General features: G+C 47.2%; 1 protein-coding gene across 1 annotated transcript in view; it reads left to right on the top strand.

Moving 5' to 3' along the window:
• The window catches only part of SUFU (SUFU negative regulator of hedgehog signaling), a gene marked incomplete at its 5' end in the record, with an annotated part of 112,723 nt that overhangs the window by 58,130 nt on the left and 34,950 nt on the right, over positions 1 to 19,643 (top strand). Inside the window, 5 exons of the mRNA XM_006021310.3 lie at positions 7,940 to 8,082; positions 10,582 to 10,667; positions 13,210 to 13,282; positions 16,672 to 16,825; positions 18,773 to 18,884. Coding sequence (XP_006021372.1) covers positions 7,940 to 8,082; positions 10,582 to 10,667; positions 13,210 to 13,282; positions 16,672 to 16,825; positions 18,773 to 18,884 — 568 coding nt within the window. The remainder of the gene's footprint in view (positions 1 to 7,939; positions 8,083 to 10,581; positions 10,668 to 13,209; positions 13,283 to 16,671; positions 16,826 to 18,772; positions 18,885 to 19,643) is intronic.

The raw sequence follows: 19,643 nt of genomic DNA on the forward strand, positions 1-19,643 counted from the left end.
CAACTGTGCGTGGTATAACAGGCAGAGGATGGGGAGGAGAGGATAAAGGAAACACAAAGATTGTGTGATTGGTTGGTTTCCATCTTTATGGCTCTGTTTGGACATTATATTTAATGTACATGCTTGGATTTCCTCTGTTCCTCTCCCACCCTTGGGTGACACTCACCTGTGGGCACCTATGCTAAGGGGCATAGAAGGATGCTGTTGCCCACAGTGGCACGGAGGCAAAGGGCCTGCTGGAAGGAGGCCGGGAGGAAGACAAGAACAATGAAATCCAGGATGCACAGTTGATTGCGTGGGAGGCTGTGACATTCGATGGATGTCTAATTAGTTAATGGCAGCAGTTCACCATGTGTCATCTTAGCTGCTCATCTTGCTCTAGTCCTCCACTTGCTGCCTCTCTCTGTAGGCTACCATCGGGTCTGAAGGTGGTATCCTGAAGTTTTCGCTTTGGGCTGGACAGCAAAGTTTTGTGTAGGCTCCCACTGCTTTTCTTCTGGGCTTGCCCAGTGTGAATATTTGAACAAAGACATTTTCCTAGCCGTTTGTGGAAATGGCAGGTTTTTAAACCAGCGATGGAGAATACGTGTGGACAGCAGACTTGAAACTATCTGAGTGTCTTATCAACCAAAACCATGGCCTGGCGAACACTGAATCTGAGCGACAAACTCTTAGGAAAACATCTTCGAGCCAAGAATAGCACTTCGAATGGTTTCTGTGGGCATTCATATTATTTATGTAGCTAATTTTGAAATAACACAGAAAGGAGGGGAGAAGTTACAAGCTCGAAGGATAGTTCACAGATAAGCGAAAACACACGAGTGTGGAATTATTCACTATGAATTATTTATCCAGCTCCAGGTCCAGAGCGGCTGGGTAGGGGCGATAGGGAGAGAGCAGGCTTCTGAATTATGACCGCTGTTGCATGAAGGGGCCTCCGTTGTTTAATGGAGGCTGTAAAATAAAATTGATGTTGACATTTTAAAGTCCTCAAAATATGGAAAGCTTAAGGAGAGCTGTGGTAGAATTGTCTTGCAGACACTGCTTTTGTATGAAACATTGGTACCGCAGCTGGGTTAAAAAAACCCAAACCAACCCCCCCGCCTCAGATTTTGCTTCTGAGACTTAAAAGTTTTGGTTTTGTCCCAAATCTGAACAGAAGTGGAACTGTCATATTTCCATTAACAATTCTGAAAGTTTTCGTGTCAAAACACTTTCAACTTATTCATTTATGATCCCATTAAAAAATATATTTTTACTGTTAAATACAACAAGACAAGCATCTTTTTAATGTAATCTCTAGTGAAATAACTTCAAAATGATATGGTTCCACTGAAATGCTTTAATGTTTGTCATCTCTAATCGAAAAAATGTTTCATCCGACATGCTTTGACTGGGTCTAATCAGTACAAAGAACCTGGGGTGGTTTAGGTTGGTTTAGACGGTGACCTCCTAAGGGCCTTTCCAGCTCTACCTGTCTAGGATTCTGTAAGCTGCAGAGCATGAGCTGGTTGTAGATGGCTCAGAAATCACGGAGATCCTCAAAATACTAAGATTCAGTCTTGGCTTCTGGTTTTAAACATGTGCTTGCCTCCTAGTCCCTCCCCCCACCACCACTCAAATCCAGGTAGTTTGGTCTTGGTCACAGCCTCTGATCCCCAGACCGTTTCCATGCTGCGTTGTGCAGGATATGATGTTTCCCTAATGAGACCCTTCTACATTTTTCTCTTTACCTAGGCTTGAAGGTCAAAAGATAGGAAGCTTCTTCTGGAAACTCAGACTGAGTGCATTTGATGTGGCATGCTTAAAACACAGTGGGCGCGTCTACACGTGCACTGTTACTGCGCAGTAACTGAAAACTTACTGTGCAGTACAGGTGTGCATCTACACGCCTGTACTACGCAGGAACTATGGCAACTTATACCAGCTTGGGCGTAAGTTTTCTACCTGCATGATGCAGGTGGCACATTTACACCCAAGAAATTACTGCGCAATAAGGCACATATAAACACCTTACTGCGCAGTAACCTTGTTTGTATGGACTGATTTGAGGCTAACTTTAGTCCCGCCCAAGTCAGTCCACGCAGTATTGCTCCACTGTAACGCCTGCATGTGTAGACACTAACATAAAAGCCACTTGCCGTGCAGTAAATGCACGTTTAGACTCACCCAGTGTTGTGTAGCGTAGGAGGGTTGCTCCCTTTTCCCAGCCGTCTTCTGGATCCTCTGCTGAGCCACAGCAATGCTCTGCCTGGCTTCCTCCCAGCTGGCGGGACTATTTGAGACATCAGATATTCCTCCTGAAAGTGCAGATCAACCCCTTCACCCACTAGGTAGGATTAGTTCCTTTAAGCACAGTGGGGTAGTTGCTGGCTTTACTATAGGAACAGAGTTAACATGGAAAGTCAGAAAGGCAACGCCAACCCCTCCATGATCCTTTTCGGACTCACATCACTGTCACACTGCGACTGATGGCATTTGCCGTGGCAGTAAAGGCGGTGCTCATCCTTGGCTTCCCCTCACTTTTGGTATGAAACCCCTGTATCTCTAGCTAAGGCCTGGGTTCCCTGTTATACACGTCCCTTGCGTTTTGTATCCTGGTCTTATTTATCAGTGGGTGCGTGCGAGTACAAGTGCGCTGCTTAATGCTGGTGTATTGCTGCTTCTCTGCAAACATCTGGAGATGAAAGACTTTAGGCAGTGCATTATCGATAGCATTAAAAGCTTTACAGAAGGGACTGGCAATAGAGATTTTTTTTTCCTTCACCTTATTTGTCTGCACTTAAAGTTGTAGCTGACAATTGTTTCTTCTGATGCGGCATTAATTGTATCCAAACTTGTTTGTAAATACAACATAATTTTTTCCTTCTTTTAAGCAAACTTCAGGCCTTTTCGGTTAAAAATAAATAAATGGTCTGCCTTAACTTTGCACGAGGGCAAAGACTTTCATTGTTCCTGTACTTTTTCAGAAGTTGCTAGCTGAGGCCTGGGAAGAAGAGGCATAGCCAGAGCAGTTATTTCACCACGAGGGGGTAGATGGAAATGATCTAGTCCTCCTTTGTTCCCATAACTTAATGGTTCCCACTACGGAGACTCCTGTAACTTAAACTTTCCTAGGTATTGCCGGGGTCTCAGAGCGAGGCCTGAGCTCTCATTCCACGTCGACTACAATGCAGTTAGCTAAGGGCTGAACTTCAGGCCTTGAACTCTGAATTTCCTGGCGCTTGTAGGTTTTAATTGGGTTTCGTGTTGTTTGCACATGGGTTTTTTTGTGGTTTAATTGAGCAGTCAGTGTGAATTTTGTGGTATTTGTATGCGCGTGTGAGAGAGCGGGAGAGATTTGAGAAGTGTTCAGCCTTCCAATAGACAAACAGGTGGGTTTCCAGCAGAGACATTTGCATTTGAAAACCAGCTCCAAGCGGCCGAGGATTTCCCAGAAGGAGTCGGACCAGCCGCGCAGCGCGGCGATCGATCAGCATAGAATCGTGCGAGCATTTGACGTGCAAAACGTCGCGGCAGAAAGACAGGGCCCAAGAATGAGCTCTTTGTGGCTTTGTTTCCTTCCTGAAAACTGTGACCGGGAAGCTTTCATCATTAAGAAAATTAGGTAGGCGGCCTGGCCAACCCCCCAAGCCTCGCGAGGATCTTTCAGGAGAGCGTGGACACCGTTGCACTTCAGCTGCAGATTTTTAAAAACCTTTACATTTTGACCCGGGGGCGGGGGAGGACGACCCCTCAAACGTCTATTTTCCAGTCTTTTTGTGCGGTCTCCCAATAACTGCGAAGGGTGCAGGAGCCGGATGCGAACCCACGGACTTCATTCATTCCCTTGAGTTGCACAGCTAGTAGCATGTAATTTGCTGTAGAAGGCGTTTAGCTGATTTTTAAGCTGCTCTTATCTGATAGGTGGTGGCTTGTGTTTTTCTTTTCCTTTTCTAGTTTGGACTAACGAAAACATTTCCCTTGCTTATCACAACACTCCTGCTCCACACCCTAAGCCCGGGGCCAGTTGCTCATGGTATTTTAAGGTTATTTTGATTTCTTTTTTTTTTTTTTAATCAAATGATCTCTCCAAGAAATACAGCTGTGAAGAAGGAGGTCTCAACTTCCAAAGAAGCACCAGTGGGGACCTCTGGTGGCACGACTAAGACTTGCAACGTGAAGCTAGCCCAGAACGATTCACTTGGGTTTTCTAAGTCGGTGGTTTTCAAACTTTTTTTAATTTGTAGATTCCTAAAAAAAAAAAAAAAAAAATTCGAATGGAGGCACAGACCCCTTTGAATTGTAAGTGTGGGTATTCACATCGTTTTGATTGATCGTAGTCGTCTTTTGCAAACCAGTCTGCAGATCACAGCTTGAAAACCACTGGTCCAGCTCAAAGTGACTGGCAAGCAGCTGTTTCTCAGCCGGAGGGGTCCAAATCGAGCAAATAGTGCCGCAGAAATCAGCAGACAAATGCTCAAACAAGTCGGGGTGGTGAGGTTCAGCACGCCAATACTCATTTAAAAGCAGGGCAGATTGATTTAAATCTAGGTGGGCTTCATCAGCGAGTGAGATGGTCAGTTTTAATCAGCTCTTCCATTTCCATTTTGCTTCTTTTCTAAAGAAAAGATGGTTGGTTGACCAAAAGAAAGTTGGTTGATAAAGCCGTCGAAGTGGCCCTAAATGATGCTTTCACGCTAGATTTGGTGCCTCTTTTTGCTACATGAAGATATGCTCTCACCTTATGCATTTGTTAAAGCAATTGTACTGCTCAGTGCTTCCAGTTTGTCATTAGCTTTACATTTCAGTGTGTTAGAGAGTGGTAAGTTTTTTCCATTGGAAGCAGTGGATTTTGAGATCTGATTGCTCTTCCCTAGGTATCAAGTTTATTGGTGTTTTGTGTCAGATAACTACAGCAACGATGAAACTAGAGTTTACTCCCAATACAGTACAAAACCTGTTTGTTCTTCTGGAGTCAGAGGCCAGGTCCCAAAGCCAGTGAAGATTTTTGCAATCTCCTAAATCCAGTATCGCAGCTCCTGGGTTCCTTCCAGAATCAAACCCTTAATGCAGTGCTTGGCCTCTTGCACCACATTGATCAAGCTCCAAAACAGATATTATCCCCTTGATTCTTTATACGGAGAAGTATACACTCCATCCAACTTATTATACTAAAATGACATGATTTGTTTTCAGTTAAGATTTCATTTCAAATAGGCTTATTTTTAAAGCGAGCATTTAAATAGCAAAATAAAATAACCCATTTTTTATTATTATTTTAATTTGGAAAATGCATCCATGGATTTTTTTCCATCCCTGTTTAATTAGGAAGTGCCTGGGAGGGGTGGTTGTACAGTTGGAGGTGAGGTGGGGAAGTTGATACCAGTTGGGGTACATAAAGGCGTTGCTCGGAGCAGAGCATGCCCTTGCTGTGATGGGAATCACGCTTTGAGGCTGTAAGAAGTGTTCAAAGCCCAAAGTAGCCATCGGCATGCACCGCTTGAATATTTGTAGTGAAAAATGCTTCCTCACACACCTGCTGGATAAGTGTCTGGATTACGCTGTAGTGAGGAAAGCAGATTCTCCACCCTTTGTGCCAGAGCATTTGCACGAAAGGGAGGAATTTGGCTTCTCGAATGTGAATTCGTGGATAGCATCAGAAATGCTGTGGGATTCGATACTCAGGCTTGCAGAAGTCTCAGAACCGCTCCAGAGCCATGCCCAGTAGGCCACACTTACTTTGAGGTGAAGATGCCCCAGCTGGGTTGTTCTGGCCCATTTCAGGATATTTCCACTCAACAAGCTTCATGAGAAAATGTCACCTGCGGATAACCAAGTCCCATCGTGTTACTTCCCTGGAATAGCTCCAGCACTGGCTGGATACGGTACCTGTGATTTATTTCTTCCCATCCTACTCTTGTCTCTGCAGAGGAGGAAAAAAAACGTATCCCACTCTCATGGCAGGGAGAGAAATAGAGGAATTTCTGCCTTCTAATCTTGACGTAGTTTATGCCCCATAGGTTGAACTTCTAGAGGCTTCCCCACCAGTTTGGGGTACAGAAGCGCACACGTCTGCTACTAATAATGTAGCACCAGCACCTCTGAACACTTAATCGTGGAAGAAAATGACTTTTGTCATTTCTAGTAAACTTGCACGTTCCTGTCCATGAACTTTTGAGAGGAGGTGCTAGAGTAGCTTAAACATATCGGATTTACCGAAAGAACCGTGTCTCTTTTATTCGACCAACTAAAGTAGTTGGAAAAATGCTTCTTTGCAAGCTTTTGGGTACAAATACCCTTTGAGGAAGCATCTGCAGTTGATCTGTGCTCCTCCTGGATGGAATATAAAAGAAGCCAGAGGCCAGTATGCGTGCGAGAAAGCCAGTCAGTGAAAATGTAAATTGAGGCGGACAGTAGGGGAGAGGTTCCTGGGGAGTCAGATGTCAGGCAGGTTGTAATGTGTCATAAATCTATATTTAGTCCATTATTTTTTGTATCCAGCAGATGTATGAAATGAAGTTCGTAGGCTCGTCTATGAAAGGTGTTTTGTAAATTCCCTTTGAGGATCAGAACCGAGAGATTGGCGAGAGAGTGGTTTTCTTGTGAGAAATGTGCCCCCACGGGTAGTTGGCTATGTTTGTCTTTAATAGATTTCCGGTGCACGTTCACCCTGGTGCGCAGGTATTGTTTGGGCTCTCCTACATATTTTCCATCCGGGCACTTAGTGCGCTGGCTGAGATGTATCACATTTCTGGAGGTGCAGGTGTAAGATCTGGGATGCTGATGGCCCTGTTGTGGGGTGTAGTAATTGTGGGGGTGGTGGAGACGTTGGCGGGTTTTACATTTGTCATGGCGGGGTCTGGATCTGTTTGGTGTGCTTTGAGCTGTAGGTAGTTTGCTTCTAGTGATGAGGTTGGCAAAGTTCGGTGCTTGCTAACAGCTAGGATGGGTGGGTCTGGGAAGATCTCTTCAAGAATTGGGTCTTCTTCTAGTATGGGTTGCAATTGTTTGAGGGTTGGCTATGTAGGCTCCAGGGAGCGATGATATGTCCTAACCAGTGGTGTGCGGTTAATGGGGGTTTTCTTTCTGCGATTCATCACATGGTATCCAGGTGGCTCTTTCAAAAGTACGATCTCCCTCTCTGGAGGAGCGTCCTTGTTGAGTGAAAGCCCCTTTGAGATCTGTGAGGTGACGATCCCAGGTGTTGTCCTCAGTGCAAATCCGGTGATATCGGAGGGTTTGGCTTCATATTACAGCTTTCTTGGTGTGTTTAGGGTGATTGCTGGTTCTATGTATGTTGGGCTGTGGGTTTCTTGTATGTGGTGGTCTGTATTTTACCATTCTGGATAGCGAGCATTGTGTCTAAAAAGAAAATGTTGGTGCTGGAGTATTCAAAAGATAGTCTGATAGAGGGGTGATGATTGTTGAATTTCTGATGGAAATCACTCGGAGATTGCAGGTTTTCAGTCCAGATGATGAAGATGTCATCGATATATCTTAAGTATAGCAAGGGTTTGATGGTGCAGTCCTGGAGGAATTCTTCTTCCAGGTGGCTTAGATGCACTCTGCCATTGGCCACGAATATGCGATGCTGAATCCGAGTCCAAAAGCATGGCTGCTGGTTGCCATTCAGCAGCCACGCAACTTAGCCAGCTGACCTTTTGCACCACGTGCGCATTGCCATGTCTGCTGTCACCACGATAACGATGGTGATAAACGGACATGGGAATTCTGTCTGTGCACCTTCGCACGGAGCTGGTAGTGTCAGTCGAGCACGCTGGTCTTGCCGCACCAGCCAGTGGCTGAAACCTTCCATGTCAGGTGTGCTTGAATTCAAATGCCCCCATGTCAGCAGGATTATTCCTTTTCTGCTCCACAGTTGATGCCTGCAGAGCCGTCAGAGACCTGCCGCGGGTGGTTTTAGTTAGTGATGCCTTTCTGGTTTTCTTCCCTGCAGAAAATACCTTCTGTAGTGGCGACCACGTGTCATGGCACAGCCCTTTGGACAACAGCGAGTCTCGAATCCAGCATATGCTGCTGACTGAAGATCCACAGATGCAACCAGTGCAGACGCCTTTTGGGGTTGTTACCTTCCTCCAGGTAAGGCAAAGGAGTGGCTGGTCGAGCTGCCATCCCTTGGGAGCTGAGGCTGGCATCGCATGCATGCATGCGTTCTTCCCTGATGAACAATACAAAGTCTTGCAGATTTTTCTGTGTAATACTGTTCCAGTGATTCTGGTCCACCTCTCTCCCTTCTGCTTTGCTGATCCAAGGGTTTTGTCATGGACTCAGTACCCTAGAGAGCTTAGATGGGGACTGAACGGGAGCTTCACTGCTCTTTTTTTTAACTTTAAGAGTGTCATCACCCCCACCAGTTCCCAGGTGTGGCTTTTTTGTGTTTAACAGAAAGGGAGTTTGACTCTCAAAAATGCAGCTGGGAGTTGAATAAACTGCAATATAGGTATATTGTCAAATGCATTTTGGTAAACCAGCAGGGGAAAAGAAGTCTTCTGAGAAATACACTTCCTTAAAGTGCACTTGGGCTTGAAATTGTATCTGACCTGCCACGGAGGCATCGGTAGGTGGCTCCCTAGTGAAACTTGTCTTGGGAGTCGAGCTGGGAACAGGAGCCGGTCTCCCTCTGTTCAGGGCTTTGGCGGTTGGATTTTAGTCTGCAGACTTGGCACAGGGACTTCCAAGGGGTCACTTGAGTTTTCCATCTAACAGCCTACTGTTAGGGAAAGCATTTATGTCCTTTGCAGAAGGAGCCGTTAAAAGCCTCTCCCTTGAGACCTAGTCCCAGTTCTCATGTCTTTGGGCCCCTTTGCATCTTAAACACAGATCGTTTTGATTTTTTTTTAAATTAGATGCACAGCTATTGCCCAGCATCAGGATATCCTCCCTGAGCCGTGCCAGCAAAAGCCAGCCGCTGCTCAGATCCATCAGATACTCCGACTTTCCCACGCTGCAGGGAGGTGCTTCTGCTGTGGGGGGAAGTGCAGGCTTCTGGGCTCCGACTTGCTCCCTCCCATCTGTCCCAGGTCTTTTTAGTAACGAGGGGTCCTGGATGGGACCAAGAGAGGCTCCGCCCTGGCTGCCGTACCTCAGCGCCCCTTAATTCCACAGCCCCCGTCCTCTCATCTCATTCCCTAGAAAACATATTTTTCCTGTTTTCCCTTTGTTTGCATGACGGGTTGTTGTCAGGGTTTCATTTTGATCCACGGCAATAAACCGTCACAAAAGCAGAGGGAGGCACGGGTAGGGAATAAACTGGTGTACAGCAGCTTGGCTCTCGTAGCAGGGAGAGGCCTGGGGAAGCCGTGGGAGGGAGGACATGGGGCCAGTTCAGGCTGTATTTGGAGGGGGAATGTGCGTGGGGCGCTGCTGTCCAGGCTTGCTCTGCCGGGGCACACAAAGTACTGTCCATGCCAGCGGTGCTCGTTGTTGACTTGGATTGCTATCAGCATTGCTACTTACTTAGGGCTAAGGCAGAACAGGCTGTGCTTCCTATCTATATTTTCATCGAATGCAGTGTTTCTCGACTTTTTTGTGCCGGGACCCTTTTGTAAACATTGATGGCCAGTCCTGATCCAGTGCCTTTCACTCCTGACACACTGCCCTCGCACCCCCAGGCCCCAGCCCCTCAATGTATGGGGCAAGGGGTGGGTGTGTGGGACTTGAGGGGCCCCGAGCAGCCCCTTGCAGGCTGGAGCTCTGCCAGCCTGCAAGGGGAAACCCACAGTTCCCCACATTTTTCTCCTTTAAGGAAGAATCCATTTTTAAAGTTTGTTTGAAACCCTTTCGTATATTCTTGTGACCCGCTTCTGGGTTGTGAGCCACGGGTTAAGAAACAATGACCTAACGCACTTCTGAGCTTTCCCTTTTTATTGTAAAGCACTGAATATACCCTTGATAAAAGAAAGCCCAGAGCACAGTGAGCCTGTGGGATTTGCTGGCTCAAGATACTTTGGCCAAGATCCATGGCATCCCAGAAAGATGGGACACTTGCAGAGGAAGTGAGCACGCACTGCTAAATGCTGCTCAAATCGCTTTCTGTCCAGCGGGGCACAGAGCCGCCTACTTCAGGGAGCAAAGTCGGGCTCTAGCAGGGGTCGGCAGCTTCCCTAGTGCAGGGGTTATATTCTAGTGGTCCGTTAAAGGGTATCTCGCTTCCTCTTGTACGGTGGCTGACACTGGCTGCTGTCAGGCCAGTCTCTGGTGTAACCCAGCACATCCATTCCTGTGTTGGGAGGCAAACGTATTCCACTTCCCTGGTGGAGGGAGATGCCTCCCAGCTGCGAGGAACACACCGCGTGGCACGCGCAGTGCCAGCCAAGATTTCACCAGCCAGCAAGCTGAATCTCCCTCACCTGAAGGAAGGCCAGAGCATTCCTTCATGGCAGCAGGTCCTTTCGTCTAAATGCTGTTACTAAACCAAATGACGTGACAAGCTTTGTACAGCGGAGTCCACGCTCCTCTGTCCGCTCTCAGTGTTGGAGGGGTGGTTAAATACACGAGGGTCTCGGCTACCTCCGGCTCATCTGGCACTTGGTGCATTGACGCCTGTTGCAGTGTTCGGTCCGTTTGTTCTGGTTTCAGATTGTCGGGGTTTGCACAGAGGAGCTGCACGCAGCCCAGCAGTGGAACGGACAAGGGATCTTGGAGCTTCTCCGGACTGTGCCTGTGTAAGTACAGCGCCTCTAGCAGGCATCTCGTGCCACTGACCTTGAATGCCAACAGCTCCAAGCAGCCTTGCAGAAATGCCTCCTGATAGGCAACAGTGCTGTCATTTGTTTTGATTAGCAGTGGCTCGTTGATTAAGCTTATTTAAGCGTGTGTTTTTGCAGGAGATGGGAATTCAGCACAACTCCGTTCTCATGCATGGGGCCTTCGATGGCAAATTACTGTGTGAGAGAATCCACTCGCCAAGGATGGAAGAGAACAAGCTCTTAAAATTTAATTTCCTTCCTCTTTCTGCCTACAGCCTTACTCATTAGGTTTTCCTAAAACAGCCGGGTTAATTGTTATTGAGGGGACCTCTCTGCTCTGAACAGTTCAGAATAAGGGAGAGGGCTGATTTTGTTCAGTTACTAGCAAAGTTTGGATGGCATCTTGGTAAGTAATCCAATGAGTCAGAGCAGATGGGCTAATTCATGCCAGGAAGAAGACTTGTTTGCCTGATGAAATCAATTCTGCTTAATTTGCTGCTTGCCAAAACAAAATCAGCGTTGGACCAGGAAAGAGGTGGCTTTATGCACTATATGATATGATAATGCTTTGCAAACTATTAGCAGTCCAGTGGCAGCTCTACAAATTATTTTCTTGCTGGGATACAGGAAATGTTTGATGTAAACTCTTTGGTCGTATTTCTGGAGAAGGGCACTGCAGTGTTATGAGAGATCCAAGTGTCGTACGATGAAGAGCTTTAATGCCTGCTCCCGGGCTCGAGGTTGCATTCCTTCAGCTGCTCCAGTCCCCACAGAGTACTTGATTTTCACTGGTATTACGAGCAGTCCAGAATTAGACTGATAGATCTCAGCCTGAACCTTCCCCCTATAAGCAGGTATGGACAGTCTTCAAAGACACCCCTGAGAGGGGAGATAAAGACTTTCTCCTGGGACCCCAAGACACTGTGTGCTGCCTCTGACTCCCAGAAGTCTCCGTGGAGCTGGCTTCGTTCTCTTTGTTAAAGCCTCAGACAAAACAAAGGAAGCAGAGCTCTCGTGCCAGCTGTCCTAGAACAGGCATTTCTTTCAACTGCATCTCCAAGAGCAGGGGAAAGTGTTTCAAAGGCAAAGCTGCATTGACTAAGCTGCTAATTATGAATCACGTTAGAGGCCTGTAGTATTTTAAGTGAGAAATTGCCCTCAATAACAGTTTTGCAGCTAGCAGGTAATCCTTGCCAGACTCCAGGTGGTGTGTTAAGCCAGTCATCGTCCGTGCTTATTACAAAAAAAAAAAAGATACTCATTTGTACTCTTTGAGCCTGGAATGCTTACGTGGGGCAAGCATAACGCAAGGAATATCCCAGGCAAGGAAGGGGATGATGGGCAGGAAAACCAGAATATCTCATGAGCAAATGAAAGTTTCTGTGGCAGTTCAGTGAACAGGGTCAATTTTTTCTGTAAAATGAAAAACAGAGACCTAAGACCATCTTGGACCACCTGTGTCTGTTAGGATCCCAAGTGAAAATCGGTGTTTCTCTTTGCAGTAAGGTTCCTCCCATCACCTCCGCTGGGAAATGTGTTGACCTTGCAAAGCTAACAAAAGCGAAGGCTGCTCTGACGCAGGCAAACCGCTGGAAGTGCTTGTTGTAGGGGCCTAAGCCATCAGCAGGACGGTCAAGCTGTAAACGTTTGCCCCCGGGTCAGATCAGGATTAGCACAGTCATTTACACACATCACCCTTCCAGGCTGCATTGCTGCTCCTTCACCGGCAGATGGCCAGCAAGAGCAGGCAGCCTGGGCTGAATCGTAGTAACCATACCGATGTCCAGGGAGAACTTAGTACCTTTTATCCAGCGTACTTCAGAGGGATTGAAATGGTCCAGTGGTCATGTGTATCTATCCAATCCCAGCACAAAAGGCCTTCTCCTGGGACAAATGCCATGTCTGTTCATAACTTCATTGTGATACCGAACGTGGCACTTTGCTGAGCTTAGGCCAGTATTATGAAGGAATTTGGGCATGGAAAGATCCCCCTAGATATCTGTCTGCATCATTAAGCATCTAAATATCTTCTTAAATTTGGACCGTGACCTTGACCACCTTCAAATATCATTCACTCTACCCTCTGACATTCATCCTGGCTAACAAGGATCTCCTAACAAGGATAAACAGCAACTCAGGCCTGCATGGCCCCATCCACATATGAATGGTCTTCCTGAAATGTGCCATAGTCCTGAATTTTTGCACAAGTTCAGCAAGATTTAACAATGTAGACAAGACTGAATTAAGTTTTCCTTTACGCTGTGAGGTTGGGCAGTGTTGGACACCAACCAGGTCTTGTGTCACGGTGGACTTTCAGCGTGTAATTGAGGACTTAAAGGATGACTGGATGCTCTGGGCTGTATAAGCTTTCCCAGGCAGAGAGGCCTCTAGCTGATTGTTTAAAAAACAAACTTTCTGTCTTCTGCTTCCTTCTGGGGGCTGTACTGTTGAGTAATGGTGGGGGAATAGCTGGCGAGTGCAAGGGACATACTTATTTGGTTCTCTGCCTTTCTTCTAGAGCTGGAGGCCCTTGGCTAATAACAGATATGCGAAGAGGAGAGACCATATTTGAGATCGACCCGCACCTGCAAGTATGTCTTTAGTTAATAAAATGTCATCCCTTTGTTGCAGCCAGAGGTGCCAAAGTAAAAGAGCCCCTCCACACCCAATATTTTCTGAAAATATTGACTATTCACATTAGTCCCGTGGGGAGTCTCATAGTTGGGGATAATCTCAATATTCTCACTAATGGTCCTGGAAGAGAATGCAGTAATTAGACGGGCCTGTTCAAGATCGCTGTACACTTTTGAGTTACACTTTGGAGTTTCCATCTCAGCAACGGCTGCACATCATCCAGGAAAGAGTTGATGCCTCTTTCCAAACATTATTGCAATATGCGTGGGGACATTTCCCTGCATGCAAGTTACTGCAGGTATGTTTATTTCTAGGTCAGTGTTTTCAAATTTGCTTCTCGCTTCCATGTGCTCAGGGAGAGCAGGGTCTCATGCTTCGTGATGGGAAGGGGGGAAAGAAGCTGGGGGAGGTAATGCGGCTGGCTACCTTATTTATTTCCCCTGCTGTAGCAGTGGGAAGGGGACAAATTCAAGGCAAAGCTCCAATAATTAGGTTCTATACCTGAAAAATTTTAACAAATTTATAAATTTTCCATATGCAGAATCTAATTATTGGGGGTCGTCTTATACTCAGGGTCATCGTGTGCTCGAGTAAATACGATATTTTCTTGTGGCCAGTGCATCTCTCCCATTGTCCGAAATACCTGTTCAGTCGTTGTCAGTGATCCCTCACAGTCGAGGGTGATCACTTCAATGGGTCAAGTGTAAATGAGTCTATTAATGGCTGTTTAGTACCTTTTCGTGTATGTACATATGCATATCTGTAAAACAGCCCCTCACTGCCCTGCCCCGCACTCCTTGGCATGTCTGTTAAAAACCACCTTAAAAACCGGTCAGAAAAATAGCTCCATAAGATTAACAAATTGTTGCACCTTGGGTTTGGCACATGGCTGATGTCTAACAATGAGTGCAGCGCTACCCAGAGGTTTGGAAAGACTCAGTTGTTCAACTAAATTTACAGTGCATGCGGAGGGCCACGGTGAAATGAACTGACAGGGGGTCCAGGCAGGACCCAGACTAATTCGGCAAGTCTTGCGGCCAGGGCCTGGGGCTACTGGATGAGCTGGGGTGGACTTCAGTTTCACACCTTTTCTAGAAATGTGGCATCCCCAGCAGCTCAGCACCCTCTTAGCTCCCAGGTAGAGCATTCATTCAGGACTGGCTCGATGCGGTGAGCGGTAGATCCCACTGCCACTGCCCTCTTTTTCCCTTGGGCTTTTCAACAGTTGCAGGCATGAGACGTAGTAGAAGAGCTCTACCTTGGTATTGTCTCTGTTGTCCCACAACAGCTGACAAGAGCTGATGCTTTCCCCCCTTTACAAGCTGAGGTGTAAATCAGGTTTTACCACTTGGTGTTTTGGGACAAAACTTTTCCTTGCCCGGGGGTGCCCCCGGTGCCCGCTTGTGTCAGCTCAGACATTCTCAGTTAAAGGTCGGTTCATTTTACTGCCTGCTAAGCTGACCAAAGAAGCTCTCTCCTTTTCCTCACCAGCACATCCTGCTCTATCAGGATGCGGCTCTGCTTTGTTCAGTGCAGGTCTTCTGAGCCCGGAAAATGTTTTATGTCCTGGGTTTATCCCTGGCCCATGTGGCAGCTGCAGAGGTGATTATTGTGGGGGGGTTCCCCTTTCTGTGTCTGCACCTGCAGAAAGGGGAGATTCTTACCTGCTTTGGGGACTTAAAGAAAGTCCCTGGAGCGTCCCAGACTGGTGGGCTGGGGTGGAGGAGGCTGGGATCTGGGGTGCAGCCACCCATGCAGCAGGGGTGGCTGCTCCTGCACCTCCCTCTGTCAGATCCTGGATCTGCCCCTATCCTCAGGTCGTCAGTGCAAAGCATTCTGGGACCTCACAACACCAGCAGAAATTTGGTGCACTTGAAGTGGGAGCACAGCATAGGTAATACAGGGCAAAACAGAACAGAAATACTGAGGGTTGTTTCCGTGAGTTCAGAGCCAGCCTTTTAAACCACCACACAGCACTGATAATGCAGAACATGTGCGTACGCACAAACGCCCCGGTGTTTCCACTGAAGTCTGACTGCAGCACGCTTCAGAGCAGAGCATGCAATGCCCGAGCTTTCTTGAACCAGCCTGCTGGAGCAAGAAGTCCGCTGAAACGGTAGCCAAAACTGACTTCTCTGCCCCTCTTTGAGCTAGAGACCAGGAAGAAAGATTCAGAACTCGCAGTAGAGGTGATATCTTTTATTAGACCAACTAGATTTTTGCAAAAAAAATAAAACAAAATTCTTTAATTGCAAAATTAAAGGAATAAATAAAAGGAAGAAAGATTCACACTTGCACTCGGTAGCAGCTCTCCATCCCTGGATCTCAGTTGTTCAGTGCAACAGCATCGCCTAGTGGTAAAAGCTCAAATTTCCAACCAAAGCAAGTTGTTTTCTTCACACTGCAGGCCTGCTTTTCAGGTTCACTGCAGCCAGGGGCTGAACATGGCTAGCAATGAACAAGCCTGTCCTGGGAAAAATGTGCTGTTAAGAAATTTTCGGTGGCATATTAACATCTATTAACAGACACGGCTCAAAGTCAAGTATAGGCACACCCCCTCAGTAATCGCACACGTAGCGGTGAGCGGTGTGCTGGGAAATTCGGACTCCACGGGATAGAGCTCATTTATTTGCAGTTAATGGGAATGTCTTGCAAAACTACTGATAGCATCACACCCAAATTTACTTCTTATCGCTGCACTGATTTATGAGAAAAGGCTGAAAGAGCTAGCTTTATTTAGTCAGGTGAAGAGATGACTGAAGAGGGATTTGATAACAGTTTTCAAATCCCAGAAGGGCGATTATGTAGAGAGTGGACATGGGTTTTTCTCTGGCTGTAGGGGACAGAACTAGGAACGATGGCCTCAAGCTGCAGCAGAGGAAACTGAGGTTGGAAATTAGGAGGAACTTTCTGACTATGAGAGTGGCCAAGCATCTGGAGAAGTGCTGAAATCTCCATTCTTGGAAGGTTTCAAGAGCACTTTGGACAGATGCTTGGCTGGGATGATTCTGCCTTGAGCGGATGACCTTGTGAGGTCCCTTCCAGCCCTATTTTCATACGATCCTAATCAATGAAGTTAGTCTTCATTGGTTAGTTTAGTGATTAGTTAGTTTAGAGTTGAAAGAAGAATAGGAGCAGTCTAGTCAGTTTGCAGATAGTATCTGTACTGCGTCTCATGCCTCAAGTCTTGAGAAGCCTGGAAGGGAATCACGACATTAGTTACCCAGGAGTTTATATGGCCAATGGAGCTGTTCTGTTAGGTGGATTGCAAGACTTTGCTTCCTCCAGCACCTTGCATTCAAGCTACACCCAAAAAAGTCTTGGCTCTTTGGATCTTTTCAAGCAGGAGAGAGTCGATAAAGGGATTGAGACAGATGGTTCGAACCTGAGTGGAGTGAGTGCCAAGTGTGCCTGGGATGACCTTAGCCGGCCTCCGGAGGACGATGAAGACAGTCGGAGCATTTGCATTGGAACGCAGCCACGACGGCTGTCCGGGAAAGGTAGGAGGGACTTGACTGAGTCACTGTCAGCTTCCCCACGCCCCTGAAGAATGTGGTTGGCCTGGCCTTGCATCTAAATTTGGATGAGAACCATGCCCAAGGAATCTTAGGATTCCTCTCAGATAGTCAGATGCAGAGAGGGTCCTAGATGAGCCTGGGGCAGAGAGGCTCCCAGTTTCACGTATTTCCATCGCAAAGCCCATACCTGCGTGAACTGAAACCAGAAAGGCTCCCCAGGCACCCGCAGGGCAGGACACCTGCATCTCCACCCCCAGCCCCAGGTCTGATTATCATGTACTGTTCCAAATGTTGGGTGGCAGCTTGGGCTGACGTTGGGTTCTGCAGAAGAGATGGAGAACAAGCGAGTTCCTCCTCCTAGCAAGATCCCGTCTCGGGTTTCACTGTTGGCATGAGATGGGGATGTTGCACCATGAACGTGTATAATTTAAATGCGGTGCCTTTCACGTCCAAGTAGGTTAAAGTATAATTTGAAGGAAGTCTCATTTATGGATGTTGTGATTAAAAGGAAGTGATGAAGGTTTCTATAGAAGTGATCACTGCTTTCTTCCCCCCTGGAAATCTCCCTTCCAGTAGTGGGAGTGAGTATGCTGATGTTTTAAACTGCAGCAAGTCACAAGAAACAAAACCCCAAGGATTCTCTACATTTGGGTTTTAGGCCAGGGGTTTTCAACCTCCGGCCCGCAGGTCTGGCCTGCAGTGCCATCTCATCCAGACCACAAGACTCCTCGTGGGTCTGGAAATTTGGCAGTGGGTAGTCGGGGAGCAAGTGGCCCAGCTCTCCTGCTGCCAAATCTCCAGACCCATGAGGAGCCCCAGGCCTGAACAATGAATCCAGCACCAGGACTGGGCAGGGGCAGATGTGGGGGATGAAAGGGGGACCCAGTGCCAGGCCCCCAGGGTCCAGTCCCAACATGCAGAGCAGGGAGGAGGCAGTGCCAGGGCCCAGTCTGGTCCACAGATGGGCCCCGTGCCACTCATTTAGCCCACGGGGCCAAAAGATTGAGCCCCACTGTTCTAGGTCAGTAGACCTAAGGGGCCCTTAGATGACCAGATGGAAATAGAGTATCCCCCTTAGATGACCAGACAGAAATAGAAAGTCACCCCAGTTGCCCTCTGGCCCACTGCCCCAAAATTTCAATGTGGGAAAACTCTCTGACTCCTGTATTTAGGATACGCTCCTTCAGTTGATTCTGAAAGGCTGTCTGGAGAGGATTTCATTTTGATTTCTGCTGTTTGAAAAAACAAATAGGGGAAGTTTTTAAGGAAAGCTTAGTTAGAAATACTGGAAAAAATGGAAAAGTGAAAGGGCTTCATGTGGATGCATGTGTGAAGCTAAACCCAAAACCTGAGCTGGAGGATTAGGTCTTGCCCTCTGTAGCAATTCACTTTGGTTCCTTCCCTATTTGGATCCTGTTCCCATGAGTATTTGGAATTAATTGGCAGGCTTACAAAGCCAAAGGCAGAAGTTGAGGGAGTCTTCCCACATTGATCTGATAAAGACATACACTTCCATTGCGCCAGCTGGCAAGGGAAGCTCTCGGCAATGAAGGCTAGATGCATCTTGACATCAAGGGACTTGGAAAGATGCTGAAGCAGCAAGCACCCTCTTTCCTTTTGAAAGGGACAGATGCAATACTGGACTGCTCAGCCTCACCTTCTCCAGGTGACTCAGGACCAAGGGCTCCATCCCTCCTTACCTGGAAGTTTGGATATAACAGGCAGAAAGGGGGCAGGGTGCTCCAAAAATTTTTTGAGGGTAAAATGACCCCTGAATCCTGAAAAACACTCATCTGCACCCACTTATAGGTGAAATGGTAGCTTCATAAAAGCCACCTTTAGCCAATACCGATGCCACAGGTTCTTCTCGGTAGCAGGTGTCTGGTGTTCCTGTCTACACTAAATCATGTTAAAACTCTCTTTTTGCAGACACCGAGCAAATCAGGGAGACTTTGCGGAGAGGGCTTGAGATTAACAGCAAACCCGTCCTACCTCCAATAAATGCACAAAGACAGAATGGGCTGAACCATGACCGAGCACCGTAAGTTTTATCCTGGCTTCAGGTATGGGGCGAAAAGGGAGAGAAGGGGTGTGGTGAGCTGCCAAACCTGAGAGTAGGGGAAAGGTAACAGCGAGTGCTTGCATTGTGCAAACACAGAGGGAGAGGAGTTGTTCTGGGTGATTTAATGGAATAATCAGCAAGAGGAATATTAGGCAAAGCTTCCTAATAAGGAAATCTCTTGGACTGTGGGGTGATGTCCCAAAAGCATCATTGCTTGTAGGGGCTTTTGAGCTTTGACTTGGGGGGTAGAAAACACTGGAGAAGATATTGTGGGGAACTAAGCTGGAACGAGCGAGATGGACTGAAAGGTCTGGTAGATCTCTCTCTCTCAAACCTCTGATTTGGGGGAGCGGAGAGGAAAATTGCCTCCAAGGTCACATGCGCGGGTTTCCATCACCCTGAACCTTGGACTCCATTTTCAGTTACTGTTATTGTTTCATTTACGGGGAGAAAGCGCTGCAGGAAGACCGTTCGGCAATGCTGACAAGCCTGTTAGCACCAGACCTGACATACCTTGGATGATTCTGCCTGGGCGGCCTCTTTTTTGGGACTCGGTGCACATGAGCTGTCAGAGGGACAGCCTTCTAGAGGAGCCAGCAAAGCTTGCAGTGGTGGAAGGGGATTATCATTGAAAAAGGATGTGCTTTGCTGCCCTCTTTCATCTTGTTGCTCCCTTTTTGTTCCCTTCTCCCCCGTGAGCCGTTGTGCCTTTGTGTTCCCTGAGTAGGAGTCAGCAGG

This window comes from Alligator sinensis, unplaced genomic scaffold (assembly GCF_000455745.1).
Source record: "Alligator sinensis unplaced genomic scaffold, ASM45574v1 scaffold61_1, whole genome shotgun sequence".
Taxonomy (NCBI): Eukaryota; Metazoa; Chordata; order Crocodylia; family Alligatoridae; genus Alligator; species Alligator sinensis.